The following is a 20,246-nucleotide window of genomic DNA, read 5'->3' on the forward strand; positions in this document are numbered from 1 at the left end:
GGAGTTACGAATTGTGGTAAAACACATTTCATATTAGACTTGTTAGAAACTATTTATAAAAATCATTTTGATAATATAATATTATTCTGCCCAACTTATGAAATGAATAAAACATATAATAGAGATATAGTTAAGATAAAAAAGTTTATTATATTAGACCCTAAAACAGTAAAAGAAAATTTAGATAATTGTATAAAAATTACATTAGATATTTATAAAGGATCAAATACATTATATATTATTGATGATTGCGCAAATTTACATGATTCTAAAATTAAAGAAAGCGAGTTATGTTATTTAGCTTTCTCTGGTAGACATTTTGGGATAACAACATGGGTTTTAAATCAAAAATATAATTCAATTGTTAAAGATTTTAGAGAGAATATAAGATTTCTAGTTTTATTTTATAACAAAGATAGAAAATCTATGCAACAATCATTGGAAGAAAATCAAATTATACCTACTGAATTACATGATGAATATATTAATAAATTAAAAAATAATAAAGGTTCAAAATTATTAATGAGATTACAATTTCCCTATGAATATAAATTTATAAAATAAAATCCTAATTCAAAATATTATAGAATTAGATATATATTAGATACTGTATATTGATGGATGAGTGGATGAATTGGATGAATTGGATGAATTGGAAGAGTGGATGAATGGAAGAGTGTAATAATATATAATTTACATATGTTTTTTATTTTTAAAACAGTAAGAGTTTGATTTGAAGATGTCATATAATAATAAATATATTTTTATAAAATAATAAAATGACAGATAATAAATGACATATAATAAAAAATATATTTTCATAAAATAATAAATAATAAAATGATAAATAATAAAATGATAAATAATAAATATATTTTTATAAAATAATAAATAATAAAATGATAAATAATAAAATGATAAATAATAAATATATTTTTATAAAATAATAAATAATAAAATGATAAATAATAAATGTCATATAATAATAAATATATATTGTGTTAAATTTAATAAAGAATAAAAATATTATATTTATACTCATACTATTCTTCCAATTTATGTGTTAAAAAGTAAAATATATATATTATTATACTCATTCACTCTTCCACTCATCCAATTCATCCAACTCTTCCAACTCATCCATTCATCCATCAATATACAGTGAATTCTATAATCTTTTTAATTTTCATTTTCATATTTTTCTTTAAGCTCATTGTATTCAAAATATATATCCCTTTGTATTTTTATTGATATAATTCCTGAACGATTCCCGAGTTTATATTTATAGAATTTTGCTCTTGAAAATATTTTTGGAATATAATTTTCGATTTCAGTTTTAGATGGATGTTTATTTAAAAATTCTCTAAAATCATCATATTTAAGTTCAAATAAGTTCATTGCATAACTTACATTTGGTTTAAAGTTATCTAACTTTTTCAATATGGTAACTATATCATTACTCGAGAAATAATCTATAAATGTTTTTCTATACCACCGATAATCTAATATATTATTATTATTAAATTTTGGATTTATAACTCTTGGATCTTCTATAACACTATCTGTACCAATATGTTTAATTGAGTATTTATGATTCAATTGTTTATCATATATTACATATTCTTTACATTTTTCACACCAAGATTTAAATACTTTTATTGCATGGGCTGAATCATTTCCACTTTTTGTTTTTAATTTATAATGTTTTGCCCAATTAGCCTTTGTTATACATTCATTACAGAAAGCACAATAATTCTGATCCTCTTTACATTTATCTTTATATATATTGGCATATGTTTTTACTAATTGTAAAATATGTTCATCTTTTTTGATGTGTAATAAATAATCATTATAATTATCAAAATCTTCTTCACAATACATACATCTGATGTTATCTTTTGGTTGAACATTTGATTTTTCTATTTTAGGTTCAATATTATGTTCTATTTTAGGTTCAATATTATCATCATCATTCGATGTAGAAGGTATAACATTATCTTCTATTTTAGGTTCAATATTATTATCTATTTTTGTTTCAATATTATCTTTTATTTTAGGTTCAATATTATCTTCTATTTTTATATCAATATTATTATTACGTTCAATTAAATATTCTTTGTATTGATTTAATTCATTTAATAAAAATGTTCCAATATATTCATTTATTCTTTTATAAGGTATTACATAATACAAATCATCATTGATTTCTTTATCAGCTTTGATTCTTTCATATACTTTACCTCCTTCCATTTATTATATATATTTTTATTAAAGTTAAAATTTTAATACATAACACTATCTAATTGTGAATTTAGAATATTTAATTGCGCGTCAGATATAATATAAATATGCATTTTAAAATTTTTAATTCCCTTTTTCTTTGTCATGAATAATTGTATTCCATCTTTTGTATTTTGTAGTTTTTTTCCAGAACCATGTAATGAATTATCCTCTGTTGTTCTAAAATCTAACCATAATGCATATTTATTACCGGTATAATAATCAATTTGATTAATGTTACAATTTTCAAATGATTTTACTTTTTCATTCATAAAATGTTTTTTAATTTCTACCCATTGATCTATCATTCTCATTCCTTGACAAAATATTTTATTCGCTATTCCTTCGATAGTTATTTCTACTTTTGTTATTTCAGGATTATAATAATTATCAACATTTATTGCACCATTAGTATACGTTCCAATAGTAAAAAATATTAATATACCTTTAATAGATCTTCTAGGAAAGTTAATATTCTCATTTATTATTTCATCATTTGCATTAATAGTAACAGTTTTAAATTTATCAATATAATCATATAATAATGAAAACCCTTGATTGTATTTAGTTTGAATTATACTTGAAATATTTTCATCAGTTACTGTATCATATTCTAAACATATATTCGATAATTTATAACTCATATCTTTATTAACACTAGATATTACAATTTCATTTACAGGAGCAAATGTTATTTCGAATATAATATCTTCTTGAATTGCGTATTTATATAAAGGTGCATTATTATTTATCAATTCAAAGTCTAATGGAATTTTATATTTGCTTCCATATATACTTTTAATCAATTTATCTACATCATTAGTTAATATTGCGCTATTAGCTTCTGATCTTAATTTATTTTGGTTTTCTGATTGAATTCCTTGAAATATCATATTATTTCTATTTTCTTTAGTTAACCACAAATCTTTATAATGCATAAATAAATTATAATCATCTAATGAGAAAACTGTTTCTGGACCAATCTTTATTGTTAACTTTTTAATCAAATATCTTCCAACATTATCAACGACATAATTATTATTATTACCGATTACTTTTATATCAGCTGATAAATAAATACTGTTTGGAACATAAAAAGTATTTTGTGTTAATCTAGGAATTCTAACGTATAAAGTTTCATCGGGATTGATATTAGAAGGGTTATGAGTAATTATATGATGTGATCTTTCTGCTTTAATAGCATTAGATATTCTATGATTCTTAGAAGGATTGATATAACTCCCACTCATTTATTTAACAAAAAAATTAATTATTTATTTTTTGATATTTTTTGATATCATATTTACTAAACCAAAAATAATAGCACTTACAACTGTAATTAAAAATAAAATAATATGTTCAGCAGCAAAGTTAATAATGTTTCCTGCAGATTTCAATATAAAACCAACAATTGAAGCAATAACTCCTGGTAAAGCTGCAGCAGATTTCTTTGATAGTTCCCATAAATATTTTGCTAATTTCTTTAAACCATCTTTAACTTTATCTTGTATAGAATTATTACCTGGAGGTTTATCTGGTTTATTGGGAGTAGGAGTAGATTTTAAAGCATTTGATATTGCTAAACCAATTGTTGTAAATACCATAGTTACAGCTGTTAGAATTGAAAGAATTGTTATTCCTTCTAATTCAAATAATAACTTTATTCTGTCTTTTAATGATATTTCAGAATTTGGTTTAATCAACAAATCTTTAAAAATAACTTTTAATCTATTAATATTATAATCATATGATTTTAATAATAATTTAATTTCTTCTTTTTGTAATTCTATGTTATATTCTAAATCATCTTTTTCTTTTTCTAAATATGCATTTCTTTTTTTAAATTCAATTTCTTCAATAACTTTATTATCTCTATCTAATTTTAATTGTTCAATTTCTTTTCTTGATTTTAATAATTCATCTTCTAAAGTTCTAATTTTTAAATCTCTTATACTTTTATCATGCGCAATTTTTTCAGATGCAAGTCTTATACTAATAATTTCTCTAATTGCTTTATCAGAAAATATATCTAAATCTTCTAATTCTTGATCTGTTGCATCAAGTAACCCATTCGGTAAAAGTTTTCAATTGGAACTTTATTTGATTTAGGTTTACTAGTTTTGGAAGTTTTATTCAGTAAGTTATCTAAACGTTTTTCTAATTGTGATTGACTTAAATCATTATCAATTTGTTGAGTGTCTCTTCTCGATGTTTCCGGTGTTGAAGATCTTAATTTATCTCTATTCTCTTCCATTTCTGTTTCTAAATTATTATCGATTGTTTCAAATAATTTATTAATTCTTTGTTTAAATACTCTTTCATTTTTAATAATTTCTTCTTGTGTTACATCTTCTGGTTCATTACTATTTCTTATTCTTTTAATTCTAGATAGGTTTAACTTAAGCAAAGTTGATTCTGCTAATATTTTTTCTTGTTTTTTATAAGAGATATCAATATAATAATCATCTTTCAAACGATAATAATATTCACCATCTAAAAATTTTAATTCTCTTATTAAATATCTGGCACCTCTATCATTTATATTATATCCAGAATTTTCAAATACATGTTTGAAATTATAAATATATTCATTATATTCTAAATTTTGTTTTACTAAATCTGGATTTTCATTTTCAGGATTTATTCTCGATCTAGTTCTTCTATCAAATTCATCTGTTGATTGACCTTTAGAACCACTATCTGCTAAATTAGAATTATATGCTGATTCATCATTATTATCAATATTAGTTTCTGCATCATTATAATCATCATCAATATATCCTTCATTATCATTTCCCATTTCTCCCATTTCATAATCTTCTACACCTTCTACTTCCATTTACATAATAAAAAAATTAAAATTTAAAATATAATATTCCTCCGATTACAATTCCTATACAAGTTATAGCTAATTTAGTATTTTCATGGGATTTATTATCATCATTTAGTTTAATTATATCATGTTGAATATTATCAGTTTCAATATCTTCTGATGTATTGTAATCTTTTATTTTAGAATCATTATTTAATTTAATATTCTTAGTTTTAGTTTCAGTTGATTGAATATGTTTTTTATTTTTTTCACCTTCCATTAATTTTGGAGCAGTAATAATCTTTTTATTTATATCATTTAATCCAAATGAATTATTTATTGTTGCAGTTTTAATTAGATTATTATAACCAATTATGTTTCCCATCTTTAATACTAAATCATTAGAAATAATTAATAGATTAGGGCCTATACAATAATTAAGTCTTACATGAGATTTATCTAAATAATTTTGATATCTTATAATGTTTTCTGGAATCGATCTATTTTTATCATTATGTATGGAATCTTCAAATAAAACTTTAAACTGTTTTTGTGTATCGAATGATGTATTCAAATTTCCAATTATCGGTGATCTTGTTTCAACTTGTGATCCTAAAATACAAATCAAATAAGTTCTAATAGATTGATTTATTCTTTCTATACCTGATTTAGTAAAACCTTCACTATTTTCTAAAATAAAATAAACCCAACCATTATTGTTTTCTTGTTTTAAATTATCATAAAATTTCGGTAATTTATTGAAATTTAATGTTTCTAAATCCTTTGTTTCTATTTTACCATAACCTAATTTTTTATTATAGATATTATAAAAACTATTAGATGGTATGGGAAGTGCACAATATTCTGCAATCTTTTTAGGGCAAGGAAGTGATCTTATTGTTCCAATTTTTGTTCTAAAATCAGAATTATTTATATCTATATTAAATTCATTGCAAATTTTATAAAACTTAGATAAATTAATATTATTATCCAATTCTTTAAAATATCTAGATCCTGGTAAAGCACACTCTAATTCATTTAATATTATTCTGATTTGAAAGTATGTATGAAATCTAAATAAACTTTGAATTAGTTTATATTTAGAATTATTCAAATGATCATTCCAACTAATTCCACATCCTGTTGTTGCACAATAAACAGCAAAATTTAATTGGTTCTGCCAATACTTCATATTAGATTTTAATAACCATTGTTTTTCATCTTTCAATTTTTTAAAATTAATTAAATATACATGAAATATATTTTCCATCTTTGCATTAAAATTATTAGTTTCAGTAACATAAATTTCTAAATTAGTTAGTGAATCTAAAACTTCATTTCTATATGTAATATCTTTATTAAAATCTATTGCTGGAATATTATATTTAATTGATTTATTATATCGGAAAGTTTTTGGAAAACTATCTACCATTTATATAATTAAAAAAATTAATAATTTATTAATTCTTTTAATAATTTATCTTGTTCTTCAACTGTTATATGACCATTTAAACTTATTATATAATCTAGTGTATTCTTTAATTTATTTATTTCTTTTATATTAGTTTTGATTTTTTCTTTATTACTTTTTATATTTAATTTTGAACTTATACCAGTTAAAACACTTGAACTTAATCCTAACACACCAATTGATATAGCTAAAGGTGTTAATGGACTGAATATTGCTAGAAATGTTATTACAGAACTAATTGTAACCGAACCACTTATAATCAAATAATATATAATTTTACTTTTTAAATATTTTTTCTTTTTTATCTTTAAGTCACTTTCAAATTCTAATATTTGTTTTTCTAAATATGTTTTTAATTTAGTTTTATTTATATCATGAGGAATAATATCAATACTATCAACTTTATCTTCCATTTATTTAGCAAAAAAAATTACTAATTAGTAAACTTATAAGCAACAAATATAACAATAACTGTTCCACCTAAAATCCATATTATTTCATATTTCTGTTGTTCTTTACTTGGGGTATAATAATCTGATAATTTAGGTTTGTATAGATGTAATTTTTCTTTATTGGTTACCGCGTTATATAAACTCATTGCATCATCAACTGATTGAAAATCTCTATGTGAAATCTTCTGATCATATAATTCTTTATTGATGTAATCCATATAGTTGTTTTGTCTCTTTTCTCTATATTCTTCTGCAGCTTTATTGTATTTCTCTAACGCTAAGTTATGTCTTCTTTGTTCTCCTAATGAACTATTTTTATCAATATGCTTAAATAAATAACCACCACCAGTAAATGCTAAAGCGTTAACAATTGCTGATCCTATAATAGTTATAATTGCAGAAGCCATTTATTTAGCAAAAAAAATTATGCATTTATATGGGAGGAATATATTTTTGTTTTTCCAAATAATCAATAGTTAAATTAGATAAAGTAACTGCTAATGTTAACTTTAAAATATCATTTATATCAAATCTATCAACATTAACACTTCCCATTTTGAATACTTTTTTTAATACCATTGAATAACCAACAGTTCCAACTGATAGTAATGCGCCATTATATAATCCAGTTATTATCCACTTATTATCACTCATTTATTTATCAAAAAAATTACTATCATCAAAATATTTAGTTATCTTAGTGATGATTATTTCAACATTTATTTTATTACTAGTTTCATTTGTATATATTTCAATTATTATTTTTTTAATATCATCGATTATAAAATCTTCATCTAATTCATAAAATCTTAAAGATTCTCTAATTAAATTAGTAATCTTTTCTACATTTAAAGTTTCTTTATCAATTGTTGTTTCATACTCAAATGTTGTTTCATTAGAAAATACAATATTTTTGATATGTGTTATTACATCATTAATATTAAATTTCATCTCTTTCTCACGTTTAAAATCAAATCCAAAACATATACTCGGTCCAACAGTTATATTCATTTATATATCAAAAAAATTACTCTCTACATCTTATAACTAATTCATATATCACAGGAAAGTTATTTAAATCAATTAAGTATCCATTATGATTTCTTATTTCTAATTTAAAATTATTAAATTTAGGAATGCAAGGTTTAAAATCACATTCTGTTAAATTATAATTTATTTGAGTTCCAAATTGTTTAACATTTTTTAGCGGTAAAATATTTAGTATACTAGAACTACAAATTGTTTCTTTAGTTGCTTCGAAAGTTTTTGTAGGCTCGATTAAATTGCAATAAATATAAACGTGTGTAAAAGGTATTATATTTGAGCTGCCTTCTGCGTTTCCAGTAACTGTAAGTGGTTTAATTCCTAACATTTTAGCCAGTGGTTTGTTTACCATAAATTTATGTTGTTCATTAGATATCTTTATTCTAATTTTATTAGTACTATCAATTTTATTAAATTTAATTTCAAATACAGAAGTGCCCCCGATTTTCAACCGAGCTCTTCTATTAATTTCCTGCGCTAATGATTCTAAATTATATAATCCTGGTTTTAAAAATATATGAAACCATTTATCTTTATTTCTCATATAAATCATAAACCCTCTATGTTCAAAAGTTTTATCCGATATATTATAAAAAGAATTACATAAACTTATATTTACTAATTTTAAATCAACACAATTTTTGAATTCTCTGTCTAATTGTACTAATAAATTATGTGATTTATAATTTGTAAGTTTTCTAGAATCAACAAATATTCTGTATTCTTTTAATTCCGCCATTTATTTTACATATTTTCTTATTCGAAATCTATTTCATTATGTCCTTTTTCATTCTTACCTTTGTATACAAAATAGAAATCACCAGAACATAATTCTTCTAGATCTTCACTTGATAATCTATGAAATCTATCTGGTAAATAAGTTCTGAATTTATATTTATTTCCTTTTAATCCTTCATATTCTAAATGAATTACTAATTTATCTCCATATTTATTAGTAATTGTTTCAATGTTAGTAATTAAATATTTCTTGTGAATTGTTAACTCAGTTAGTTTTTTAAATTTATAATCTACAGATTTGACGCTTGAAGTATCTTTAATTCTATCTAAGAATTCACTGTGTACTTGTTTACTCTCCATTTATTATACAAATTTTTATTGAAATTGATTAACACGTTAGAATCCTTTTCATAATCTCATTTTCTTTTGTTTCTTCTCTTTTGAATTTTATATATTCATCTAAATTGCAACCATAGGCGACTGTGTGGATTCCATCATCTAAAATATATCTTTTATCATCAAATGGGTTTAGACTTATCTTCTCTATCTCTTCAATATACATTTCATGATCTTCAGATCTTAAACATTTCATTTTATGTTTTCTAACTTCTTCATTAAATATACAATTGATGTAATCTTTGAAATGAATATTCTTTTCTACTACACTTTTGGTTATTCCTTTTAACTTTTTAGCTTCATGTTCTTCAGTTTTATATGAATACATTTTAGATCTAATACCAATGAACTCTATCATTTCTTCACCGCCTAATTCATCTTTAAACTTCCCAGGAACTTTTTTATTATCATTGCTAAATAGTTCATGATTTTTTGGATAGTTACTAAAATCAAAATGGTGTTTTAATATTTTTAAATCATCTTTTATATTATCACTTTTTATCTTTAATATATAACTGTCAGTATCAAAATATAATATTTCAATGTGTTTTTCCCCAAAATGGGGTTGCAATACATTATAATAGAATTCATACATCAATAGTTTTGAAATTTCTAAAACTGCAGCTCCAACATAAATAGGTTTATTGAACTTCATAGAAGTTCTTTTTAATTTAACTGCAGCTAAATTTTCATCGAATATTCTATTCCCTATGAATTTCGGATACGATTGCAAATGTCTAATTCTTTTACCATTACTAACTAACTCAATATCATTTCTATTTCTAATATTTTCACATGTTTTTCCATAGAACGCATTGTTCATTAGTTTAAAGTAATCTTTTTCAAAATCAGTTTTAGCTTCAGTTCTCTGTGTAGTATTAAAATCTATATATTTTTCTAACCATTTAGATTGACTGAATGAAATATATCTATGTACTTTTTTTAGAATCATTCCTTGATTCAAATAAAACTTCAACATTCTATAATGTACTACATAATTATATTTATCTTCTTGAGTTACCATTAACTTTTCAGTATGAATATGATTATCGGGTTTAATTCTTTTTTGATAATTTGATAATTCTTCATGTTTAACAGTTTTATGTTCGGGACAATATGCTAGATTTCTAGATTTGAATTTAATATTTTCAGGGTATTCTAAATCTACAACAAAGAAGTAACCAATATCTGAATCATCTGCAATATCTAGGATTCTTTTCTTCCAATCAAATTTATCAATTTGTAAAACTTCAGTTATTTCAAACATCCCATAAGGTTGTGGTTCCATCATTGCCCAACCATAAAGGTTATTTGCATCTATATATAATAATTTATATCCAGGATTATCATTTACATTGAAATATCTATCACCCAATACACCTGAAACACCTCCTCTTATAGATTTTTCAAATAATAGTAATTGATCTATATTTGTTAACAAATCCATTTTTATATCTGTAAATTTTAATCCACAATCCCATGTTAATCCTGGTGATGAATAACAATGACAAGGATCAATATTGAAATATTTTAGGTTTACATCTCTAAACCTTTCAAATATATCAGTTAATAATAATACATCTGATTTTAAATATAAATCTACTAATTGTCCATGATTTTTAATTTCGAAATGATTCCAAATATTCAATGTTCTATTATAAACTTCATCTTTAACATATTCATTTTTTAATTCATCATAGAATTGTTCTTTCAATAATTCAGTTATTTTAAAATCATTATGATTTTTATAGAAAGAATATGGAATTGCTCCTTTATATCTCATTAATTTAAAATCATCATAATTTGGGTAATATTCTTTTAATATCTTTAATTCATCATCAACTAATGATTTTGATAAGTTATCTAATGAACTATTTAAAAATCTATATGAATCTATAAATCTTAGACAACCAAATTGGAATGATATATAATTCTCAGATGTTTTAGCTAACATTCTAAATTTATAAGTTGGTATTTTATCTTTTGATTTATTTGAATTTAATATTTCTATTTCATTATTAATTTCTTCTATTTTATGACACAGTTGTTTAATGAATAAATGCGCGTCATACCCCGATAAATTGTGAAATATAATGGGGACAAAATTTACTTTTTTAGCTTGCAAATTACAATTCTCATGTGCAGCGCCTCTAAATTTACCATTCAAATGGTCATGGTCTCTTACTTTTTTATCTTTATAATTAAATATCTTTTCACAATAATAACATTTATCTGCAAACGCAAATACTTCTTTATCTTCTTCTGTCATTATAATTTCTATATTTGTATTCAATAATTTACTAAATCTTATTTCATATTCAATTAATAAGTCACAAAAATAATTAATAACATTTTCATTTCTATACTGATAATATTCACTTTCAATTAGTTCTGGATAATCAGATTTAATATATAACCCGAAAGCTGCAGCTGATTGATGAATCTTTTTAATAGTATTTGTTATTGGTGGTTCTTCTGAATAATCACTTTCATTAGAATTTAATTTCTTTCTTTTATAATATATATCTTTTCTATCTTTATCTGTTAGTTCTTTATTTAATGATTCAAAATCTCCATATATAACAAATGGTACTTTATTTTTGTAATCATATTTTTTGAATTCTAATATTTTATCTTTTTCATTTGGTAAAACTAATTTACAATAATCATGATTATCACATAGTTGTTTATGATTTAATAATGTACTTTCATTACTGAATCTATGTAAACATTTTCTACATAGATATATTTTATGGTGATCATTTTCTGATTTGAAAAATAAATCGATTTGTTTAATCCACATATAATGATTCTCATAATATAGTATATCTATAACATCATTTGAATCATAATCTTTTGATAGATATAAAGGTTCTAATGTATAATGTTTAATATTATTTCCTTTTGTATTTGGTAATTTAATTAAATCAAATACATTTATTTTAAGATTATTATCTCTTTCTATTTTTGGAATATTTTTAATTCTAACAGGATACTTATCTATCTTATAATTATTTTCAAATTGTTTATAATGAGTTAATCTACAAATATTATAAGTTGCAGGATGTAAACAACTTATTATAGCCCATAGAAAACATTTATCATCTTCATTTTGTACATTTATTACAGCATTAGTTTTAAATGGTAGTTTAATATAACTCGATGCTTCAATATCAGGTTCTTTATAATATGATAAATTATTTTCATCAATTGGTTTTGATTTAGTTAACTTATTATATTTTGTGTTATAAACATGTAAAGTTATAAATATTATCTCATCAAATATTAAACCAGATCCTTCAAAATATTTCTCTTCTATTTTAGTTTTTATTTCATTATAACATTTATTTAATTTATCATCTATATGTTGTTTAGATATAATATGTTGTGAATGAGAATTTATATTATATATTGGTTTATCTTCAGATTTTATAAACTTTACTTTAACTGATATACTAATTTTAGGATATTCAACATCTGTAATTATTTTTATTATTTCTTTCATATTTTCTAAATGTTTTTTATTTTCTTCTAATGTTTTACCTTTATGAAATTTAAACTCAATAGCTGCTGGACCAATATCACTTTTAAATGCTTCGGTTATCTCTATATCTTTTTTATTATCTAATGAATTAATATAATTTCTTACATCTTCCATATATGGTCTTTTATTGTTTAATTTATTTTTTATTCTTTTAATTGTCTTCTGTTTCTTATCGTTATCATTATCAAAATAATCTTCACCTAAAATATCATTATTCTTATTTCTAATATGACTTATAGATTTTAAATGTTCTTTATAATATCTTTTATCACTGAATGATTGATTACATGTATCACATTTGTATGTTTCTTTTTCATTCTTTAATTCTTCTAATTTAGTTTCTAATATATCATCCTTATATTCTAGTTTCAATTTATTCTCTAAATGTGTTTTAGTTTTATTGTGTCTTGCTTTTTGAGACTTGTCTATATCAATATTACATGTTGGGCAGTAGTACTTATTTGCTTCCATTTTAATACTATATTTTTTATTAAAATTGATTTTAGAAGTTCAATGATTTAAATGTTATTCATTTATGTGAATATTTTAGGAGTAATAGGGGTAATGGGCTTTCGGGTTAAAGGTTTAATGATCGAGTTCATTAATAACATATATTAAAAGTAATTAAAAAACTATAATATATTTTCATAACCGCGTGCATTTCAGTTGAATAATAGAATAATTATTATCATTTGAATATATTTGATTATTTGAATTTGTGTATTGTAATTAAATCAATTGGTCGCGGAGCGGAGCGGTGGCGAAGCGGAGCGACCAATTGATTTAATACAATATGCTTTTTATATTATTGATATCTTAGAATAAATATTTAGTTTTGATATAAAATGCACGCGGTTATGAAAATATATTATAGTTTTTTAATTACTTTTAATATTTTGTTTTTTAATGGGCTCGACCGTTCGACCTTTGATCTGAAAGCCCATTACCCCTATTACTTACTCTACTGGTACTGTTTTATGTATCGGTTAGGTTTTCGTCGTGAAAAATGACCCTTGAAATTCGGTCTACAGACTCGCTCAGAAAACGTTTTGACACTTCTTTTTGAAAAATGTTTGTGATCCCAGACCCCCCTCAGTGGGCGTCGCGCCTGCGGCGCTCGCGCTGTAGGCTTCGCCTCCAGCTTAACTCACGATATGGTCCCAATTTATGGAAAAAGAACCCCCCGCCGAAATCTCACGCTACGGGCCTGTAGCAATACGAATATGAACTAACTTCATCAACACCGATCGAACGAAAACGGAAGGAATCCGTACATGGCCACCAAGGCCGCATGAAAATCCATTTACTGTCGAAAACGATACCAAAAGCGAAGATCTGGGGGCGTCGTTGTACGGATTGCGATGACAACAGTCAGCCGTCAATAGTGGTCAATAGTCAGTGAAATTTCTGTACCGTACTTGGGGATCTTTGCATCCCTGCAAATCGTACCATTACATTTATCGCTCAACGTGTGCTTTTTGTTGGACCGGAGAAATATTAGTTGGTTTATATCAAATCACATGAATCTAAAATACTTTTGACAAGATTTTCACAAAAGCTTATTGAATAAGGCTAAACAAATTGATACCTTGTTTCTCCGCTTTGCTGAGCTTATCAGTTGACCCGGCCGGCCGTCTATCTACCCTATACATCACTTTTTTTAAATCGTGATCAATTTTACCATAACAGACCCGGCCGCTATAGAAATGAATTGTTTACATATCTTATCATATTTAAAAAAGTGACCCCTGCCGCTGCGGAGAAACAAGGTATCATTTTTGTATACCCTTGACGCTTGAAGGAAAATGTAAATTTATACATGTAACTGCAGGATTGTGTTGTTGTTGAATGAAACATTCTTATTCGTGTCAACAGCACTGATGTAACCAGATGAAAAGTCCAATACAATCTATTGAAGTGAAACCACAACGTTTCGGCTGTGTTGTTGACTCATGAGAGCGTGTGATTGCATTTTACATGTTTTGTGTCCAATCGTTGTGTATAGTCATAACATGTAATTACGAATAGATTACTGGCATTATTTTTATGAAAAGTGTCTGGAATTACTTCATGAACACCAACCAATCAGTGTTGACCTCCTGTCGAAATCCTACTAAAGGTACAACTCTGTGGTCTGGGTCTACCCCTTCAAAAGTTCGACGCTTCCAGACAAAATGCAAACATGTGACCCGTTTGTTGACGTCCTCTATCCACCTGCAGTTTATAAATGTCCTCCTGTCTTGTTAAAAGGCTTCAGAAAAACAGATCTTCAGAGACAACTATTTCTATGATCAGATCATTTTTTATTCCTTTTCGAGCTTGAACCAATTAAACAATGTGGTGAATAATTGAAATAAATCGAGCATCGGTGTTAGTGAGGACAGCATCTGCCTATCAATCGTGAGCAACAGCCACTGCTAGGTCCACCTTTTAGCCAGTAGGTTCCCATCTTTCCATTACAGGTGCAATGAAGTCCTCTCTTTTCAACCTCAACTTCTGCAATAGCAATGTTGAAAATAGTCGCATTCTCCAAGCTTCACATATGTTTAGTTTTGAATTCAATTAAACTACAGTCGGAATTACACAGCATAATTTTGAACAAAAGTTACCTTCTGCGGCGATGGCTCCAATGACCATAAACAAGGCCAAGGCGATGAAAAGAGTCTTGTACATATTCTGAAAGTAAATGAGAATTTCTCTGATTACAGCAACTTTTGGCTGTTTTCATTTATTTTACTACTCTCTTTGTCTGATAAAGATGGTATTTGAGTCAATGTTATGTTATGACCTTGAAATCAGAAAGCAACGCTAGACCCCTCTGTAGGCATTCGAACCTGACATCATATCATGACACTGCCTCCATGCGAAACCCTGTCGCGGTAAACCTATCCCCAACAGGCATGCACACACTGTAGTTACGAACCTGGGGCCGGTTGCATATAGTCACGGCTAAGACTTTAGACTGGTCTTAGACCAACTTAGTTCTATAGCCAATCTAACAACTTAAGACCAGTCTAAAGATTTAAATACACTTTTGGAATTAAGCCACAACTGTGTAACCAGTCCCTGTTTCATTCCTGAGTCACCCCTACTTCTGCTGCTCATATAGCTTAGTCACCTACCTCAGATTTTTTGAGCGTCTTGTTGATGCGATCCACAACAATTGATGAAAGGCAGAAAATTATCGTTACATATAGTGTAGTGAGCGTTTTTACATAAGCAGCTTTGAAGAATTTTGGAATAAATCATCCAAGTTGCATCGGATATTCACATAATCGTGCTGAATATTTTCAGGCACGTAGAAAAAATAATTTATTTTTCATTATTTTCATGAATCCTTTGTTTGAGTGTCACATGAAAGTCTTGTAGTCACATTTACATGTATATTGTCTTGAATGCATATTTTGTCAACACGTGGTCAGTTCATGTAGATTATATTTTCAACAGATGCAGTGACGTCAGTGAAAACGATTGTGATGTTGAGGGTTTATTTCATTTCATTTCGTCATCTTTATTTCCGAATGAAACAAGTGAATATTACAAGAATGAATAAACTAAGAGATTGATTAGGTGTGTTATTCTATATCAATTCAGTGTGTAGCTAAACTAACTTAAAAATGTATAGACACCTTGAAAAATAACATATATATTGCTTAATATTTTCGATAATGAATAACATGATATGAAATCGTATGAACTTAAGGATAAAGTTAATTCGAATTTGACTATATCCATGATTGAATTGAATTGACCGGCAGACAGTCTTAGACCGGTGTAGACTGGTTACCGGTCTCTATCTTCAATTAAGGTGTTTTTATTTAAGCAACTCGTATAAAATCGCTTTGCTCCGCCGATTACTGTCACGTGGTACAAATCGAATCACCTTAAATAAATGACCCTACTCCCACAACCGGAACCTGAATTTTCGGCGATTGAAAAAGCCGCCATTTTGTTTTTGATCTATCACCGAACGCTCCACAGTCGTAGCAAATCGAATCAAAGCGCTTCGATGAGCGATTTGGTCGCGTTGGGTACTCGCGTTGGATATTTGGTTAAATAAATGGACGTTGTAGGCAAATCGTTGTAGGCGCGTTGCTTAAATAAATGGGCGATTCGATCCGATTTGATTCGAGTTGCTTAAATAAAAACGCCTTTAGATCTCCATTGAATGGGACAGGCAACCAGTCTAATTGAAGATAGAGACCGGTAACCAGTCTACAGCCGGTCTAACCCCGACATATCGATGAGGTAGTGCACATGCGATTTTTTCACAAGAGTGTTTCAAAGAATTTCACAATTTCAATAATTTGAACTCAAACATTTTTGACGTATTAAAGAAATATATACGTATCAAATTAATTCAATATCAAAGAGAAAGGCCAATGAAGAATTGGAAAATGTGGCTTGGAAATTAGATCTGATAATTCTTTTTTAGTTGGGCAGATCCCCAAATGTTGATTTCTGATGCAATTCTATATTAATCCCGATGACTCATCAATAAGATATTTTCTGTAAGTTGACCATTGGCCAGTTTACAAAAACGCTAGGTTGACCACTTGATGGGGAGGTTTTCCATTCGATAAGCTGGGGATACAGACCTATAGTCTATACAGCGACATTGCTCTCGACCAATGCGCTTAGTGATTCCACGTGTATTTAACAAAGAGCATGCGCACTGCGAACAAAATGGCGGAATTTCTCTTGTGAAAAAAAAAAAAATCTATGATAACAAAATAAACGCCGAATATTTATTCACAATTGTAATATATGATTATTTTGAACCGCAAATATTGATGACGTAGTGCATATCGATGCGCATAGAACCTCTTATAGCGTAGTCATACAAACATTAATATAACGGTTTTTTCGGTGTCGAAAAGATTTTTGAATAACAAACTAGTTTCGCTAGTATCCTTCATACCCTTAATTACACAATGCAAAGTAATTTTAACTTAGAAATAAAGTATCGAACCACTCTTAATAAATTCAACATCATATTGACGACCGCCTTTTAGGTGTTATATTTGCGTTTTCAGACAGATTCTATATTCATACAGTGTGGAGCTTTATTTTTAAAACGATTGTTACGGAAAAAAATGATTATGTTAATGATATCCGAGCTGTCTATCACGCAGATGTTTTTGCGACGAATGTTTTTTCCGCATTAATCGCCAGTTTTTTGTTAAACTAAGCTTTAGCCAGAGAGAAGCAGTTGTTCAAAATACGTCAAAAATGTATAATCATCAGGTTGAATACGCATAGCCCATAAAAATAGGGATCGGTTTTTCGAACGAATTCATTTTTACATGTTGCAAGTTACTTTATCAACATTATAACCTGTCCTGGCTTAGCAGGTTGCAACCTGCAGGGGTTTCACAGTCAATTCATAGCTGATGAATTTCAAGTGCTACTTGAATGCAGTTCACTACGAAAAGAACGCCAGTTACATATTTCATCTTTCTCCTGGCAGCACTCATCTTCACCCGTCAAGGGATTCGAACCCACTACGCTAAAGCTGTTCGCTGGTGGAAGCGAGTTCGGAGTTCTGTGTAGAGAGTAGAGACAGGTGTGAAGGGTCGAAACGGGAACATGGTGTCTACGGGACTGTGTAGAGACTAGAGACAGATTTGAAGGGTCGAGACGGGAACATAGTGTCCACGGGACTGTGTAGAGAGTAGAGACAGGTTTGAAGGGTCGAGACAGGAACATAGTGTCCACGGGACTGTGTAGAGACTAGAGACAGGTTTTGAAGGGTCGAGACAGGAACATAGGGTCCATGGAGAAAGACCCACGGGATCTGTAGAGAAAGATAACGCGTCATGAATTTAACAATCATCTTTATTTTTTTTGCAAAATTCAGACATTAATTTTCTTCATAAATTTGATGAATTCGAATTGATTAATGGCAATAAACATGCCCCAAACAAAATGCCCCGGGCCGGGTCGTTTTTTGAAAAAAACGGTTTGAGAGATTTAAAGAAAGTTGATTTTATTTTTTAGAAACCAAAATAATTACACTCGTGTAATTCATTCAAGATTATATTTGAAACTAGTTTAGCTTTACCAGTAAATATATATTATTTCTGGGAGGAAATCTCGACGGGAAATTGCTTACTTCGCATCTTGAATTTTTACTTCTGTTGACATTGGAGGCGTTTTCTTGGTAAGTGCAGATCCACACCTCTCGTGATTGACGCAATCTGCTGAATGACAGAATCCAGGCTAAAATCTTTCTAGTGAAGATATCTAAAAATTAACCAATGGCAAACCACTGAATTGCTGAATTTTTAATCTGAAATACGTGTTGATATTAAATGTAATTGATTGAACCGTTTACGCGGGGAGGTGCGGATCTGCACTTAAGCTTATACCGTTTCCATCATTCGATCTTTTCAATGAAAGTTTTCAAAAATCTAATTTGATTTTTTAAAATTGTTGGTAGGTTCACATGCGAAAAACGAATCCGATACGCGCCGTAGTGTTTTAGTTCAAATAATCGACTGTGGTGGCGCTATTGTACGGTAGGGTCGAGACGGGAACGGGTCGAGACAGTAACGGGTCGAGACGGGAACGTGGATGGCTCATATATATATGGTTGAAAACAGCGAAATTTATTTTAATCAAAACACGATTTTTGCGTTTCGGAAAAAATGTCAGACCCAATCGGAGACGACGATATGAAGATCGACCCGGGAGACATCGTTGAAATTATAGAACTGGATGAAAATATCGATGGAAATCGAGGTAAAATCGATTTAAAGCGAAAAAAACGTGAATCAAATTCAAATCACGAAACTTTATTCTGCATAATTTTTTACTTCAAAAAATCTAATTCTTAGTCCTCTAATTAGTCAAATCAATGACATCATGCTGGTATTTATTGCATCAACCATTTTTATGAAAAGGAGGTTCTAGAGCTAGCTAGGGAAGTGCACCATATTCAATCTATCAAGTTTAATATAAATGAATTTTCAAAAATGCAGTAGTAAATCATTACATGATTCTTTTTGTTTTTATTATAGAAGAGCAATTATTGAATGATTTGAACGAGATGGATTTTGAACATTATGAAGACGGTGATGACCTAGAACCCGGCAGAGAGGAAGAGGGCGCCACCGCTGAACCAGAAAGGGACGATTCGAAAGTTACATTCTCAAAACATAAAGGTACGTAATTTGGTAATATGATGATGTCATTGAGAGATCTATGGAGGCAGTCACCTTTTCAGGAAGTGTCTAAAATGGATTATTCAATGACATCATAGAGGGATACATGGAGGCAGTCATCTTTTGGGAAGTGTCTAAAATGGATTATTCGATGACATCATAGGAGGATTTATGGAGGCAGTCATCATTTCGGGAAGTGTCTAGGGGATTATTTGATGATGTCATAGGGGGAATTTACGGAGGTAGTCATCTTAACTGGAATTATCTAATGAGGGATTATTTGATGATGTCAGAGGGGGATTTATCGAGTCCGCCATCTACAGGAATTGTCATATCTTTCCTT

General features: G+C 27.6%; 1 protein-coding gene and 1 long non-coding RNA gene across 3 annotated transcripts in view; one reads left to right on the forward strand and one right to left on the reverse strand.

Moving 5' to 3' along the window:
* LOC141909467 (angio-associated migratory cell protein-like) overlaps positions 1-20,246 on the forward strand; it is a 40,070-nt gene that overhangs the window by 14,783 nt on the left and 5,041 nt on the right. Inside the window, exons 2-3 of one of the 2 annotated variants that reach the window (XM_074799857.1) lie at positions 19,332-19,481; positions 19,760-19,903. In XM_074799857.1, coding sequence (XP_074655958.1) covers positions 19,388-19,481; positions 19,760-19,903 — 238 coding nt within the window. In that variant the 5' untranslated portion in view covers positions 19,332-19,387. Of the gene's footprint in view, positions 1-19,270; positions 19,482-19,759; positions 19,904-20,246 lie in introns of those variants that run through there. The other variant, XM_074799856.1, reaches the window with a different exon arrangement.
* LOC141909470 (uncharacterized) lies at positions 15,020-15,996 on the reverse strand. The gene is made up of 3 exons (XR_012619736.1): positions 15,860-15,996; positions 15,347-15,413; positions 15,020-15,233 (listed from the first exon to the last, which is right to left on the reverse strand). It is a non-coding gene; the product is annotated as an uncharacterized LOC141909470 (long non-coding RNA).

The sequence above is a fragment of the Tubulanus polymorphus genome, chromosome 8, assembly GCF_964204645.1.
Source record: "Tubulanus polymorphus chromosome 8, tnTubPoly1.2, whole genome shotgun sequence".
In the NCBI taxonomy this organism is placed as follows: Eukaryota; Metazoa; Nemertea; class Palaeonemertea; order Tubulaniformes; family Tubulanidae; genus Tubulanus; species Tubulanus polymorphus.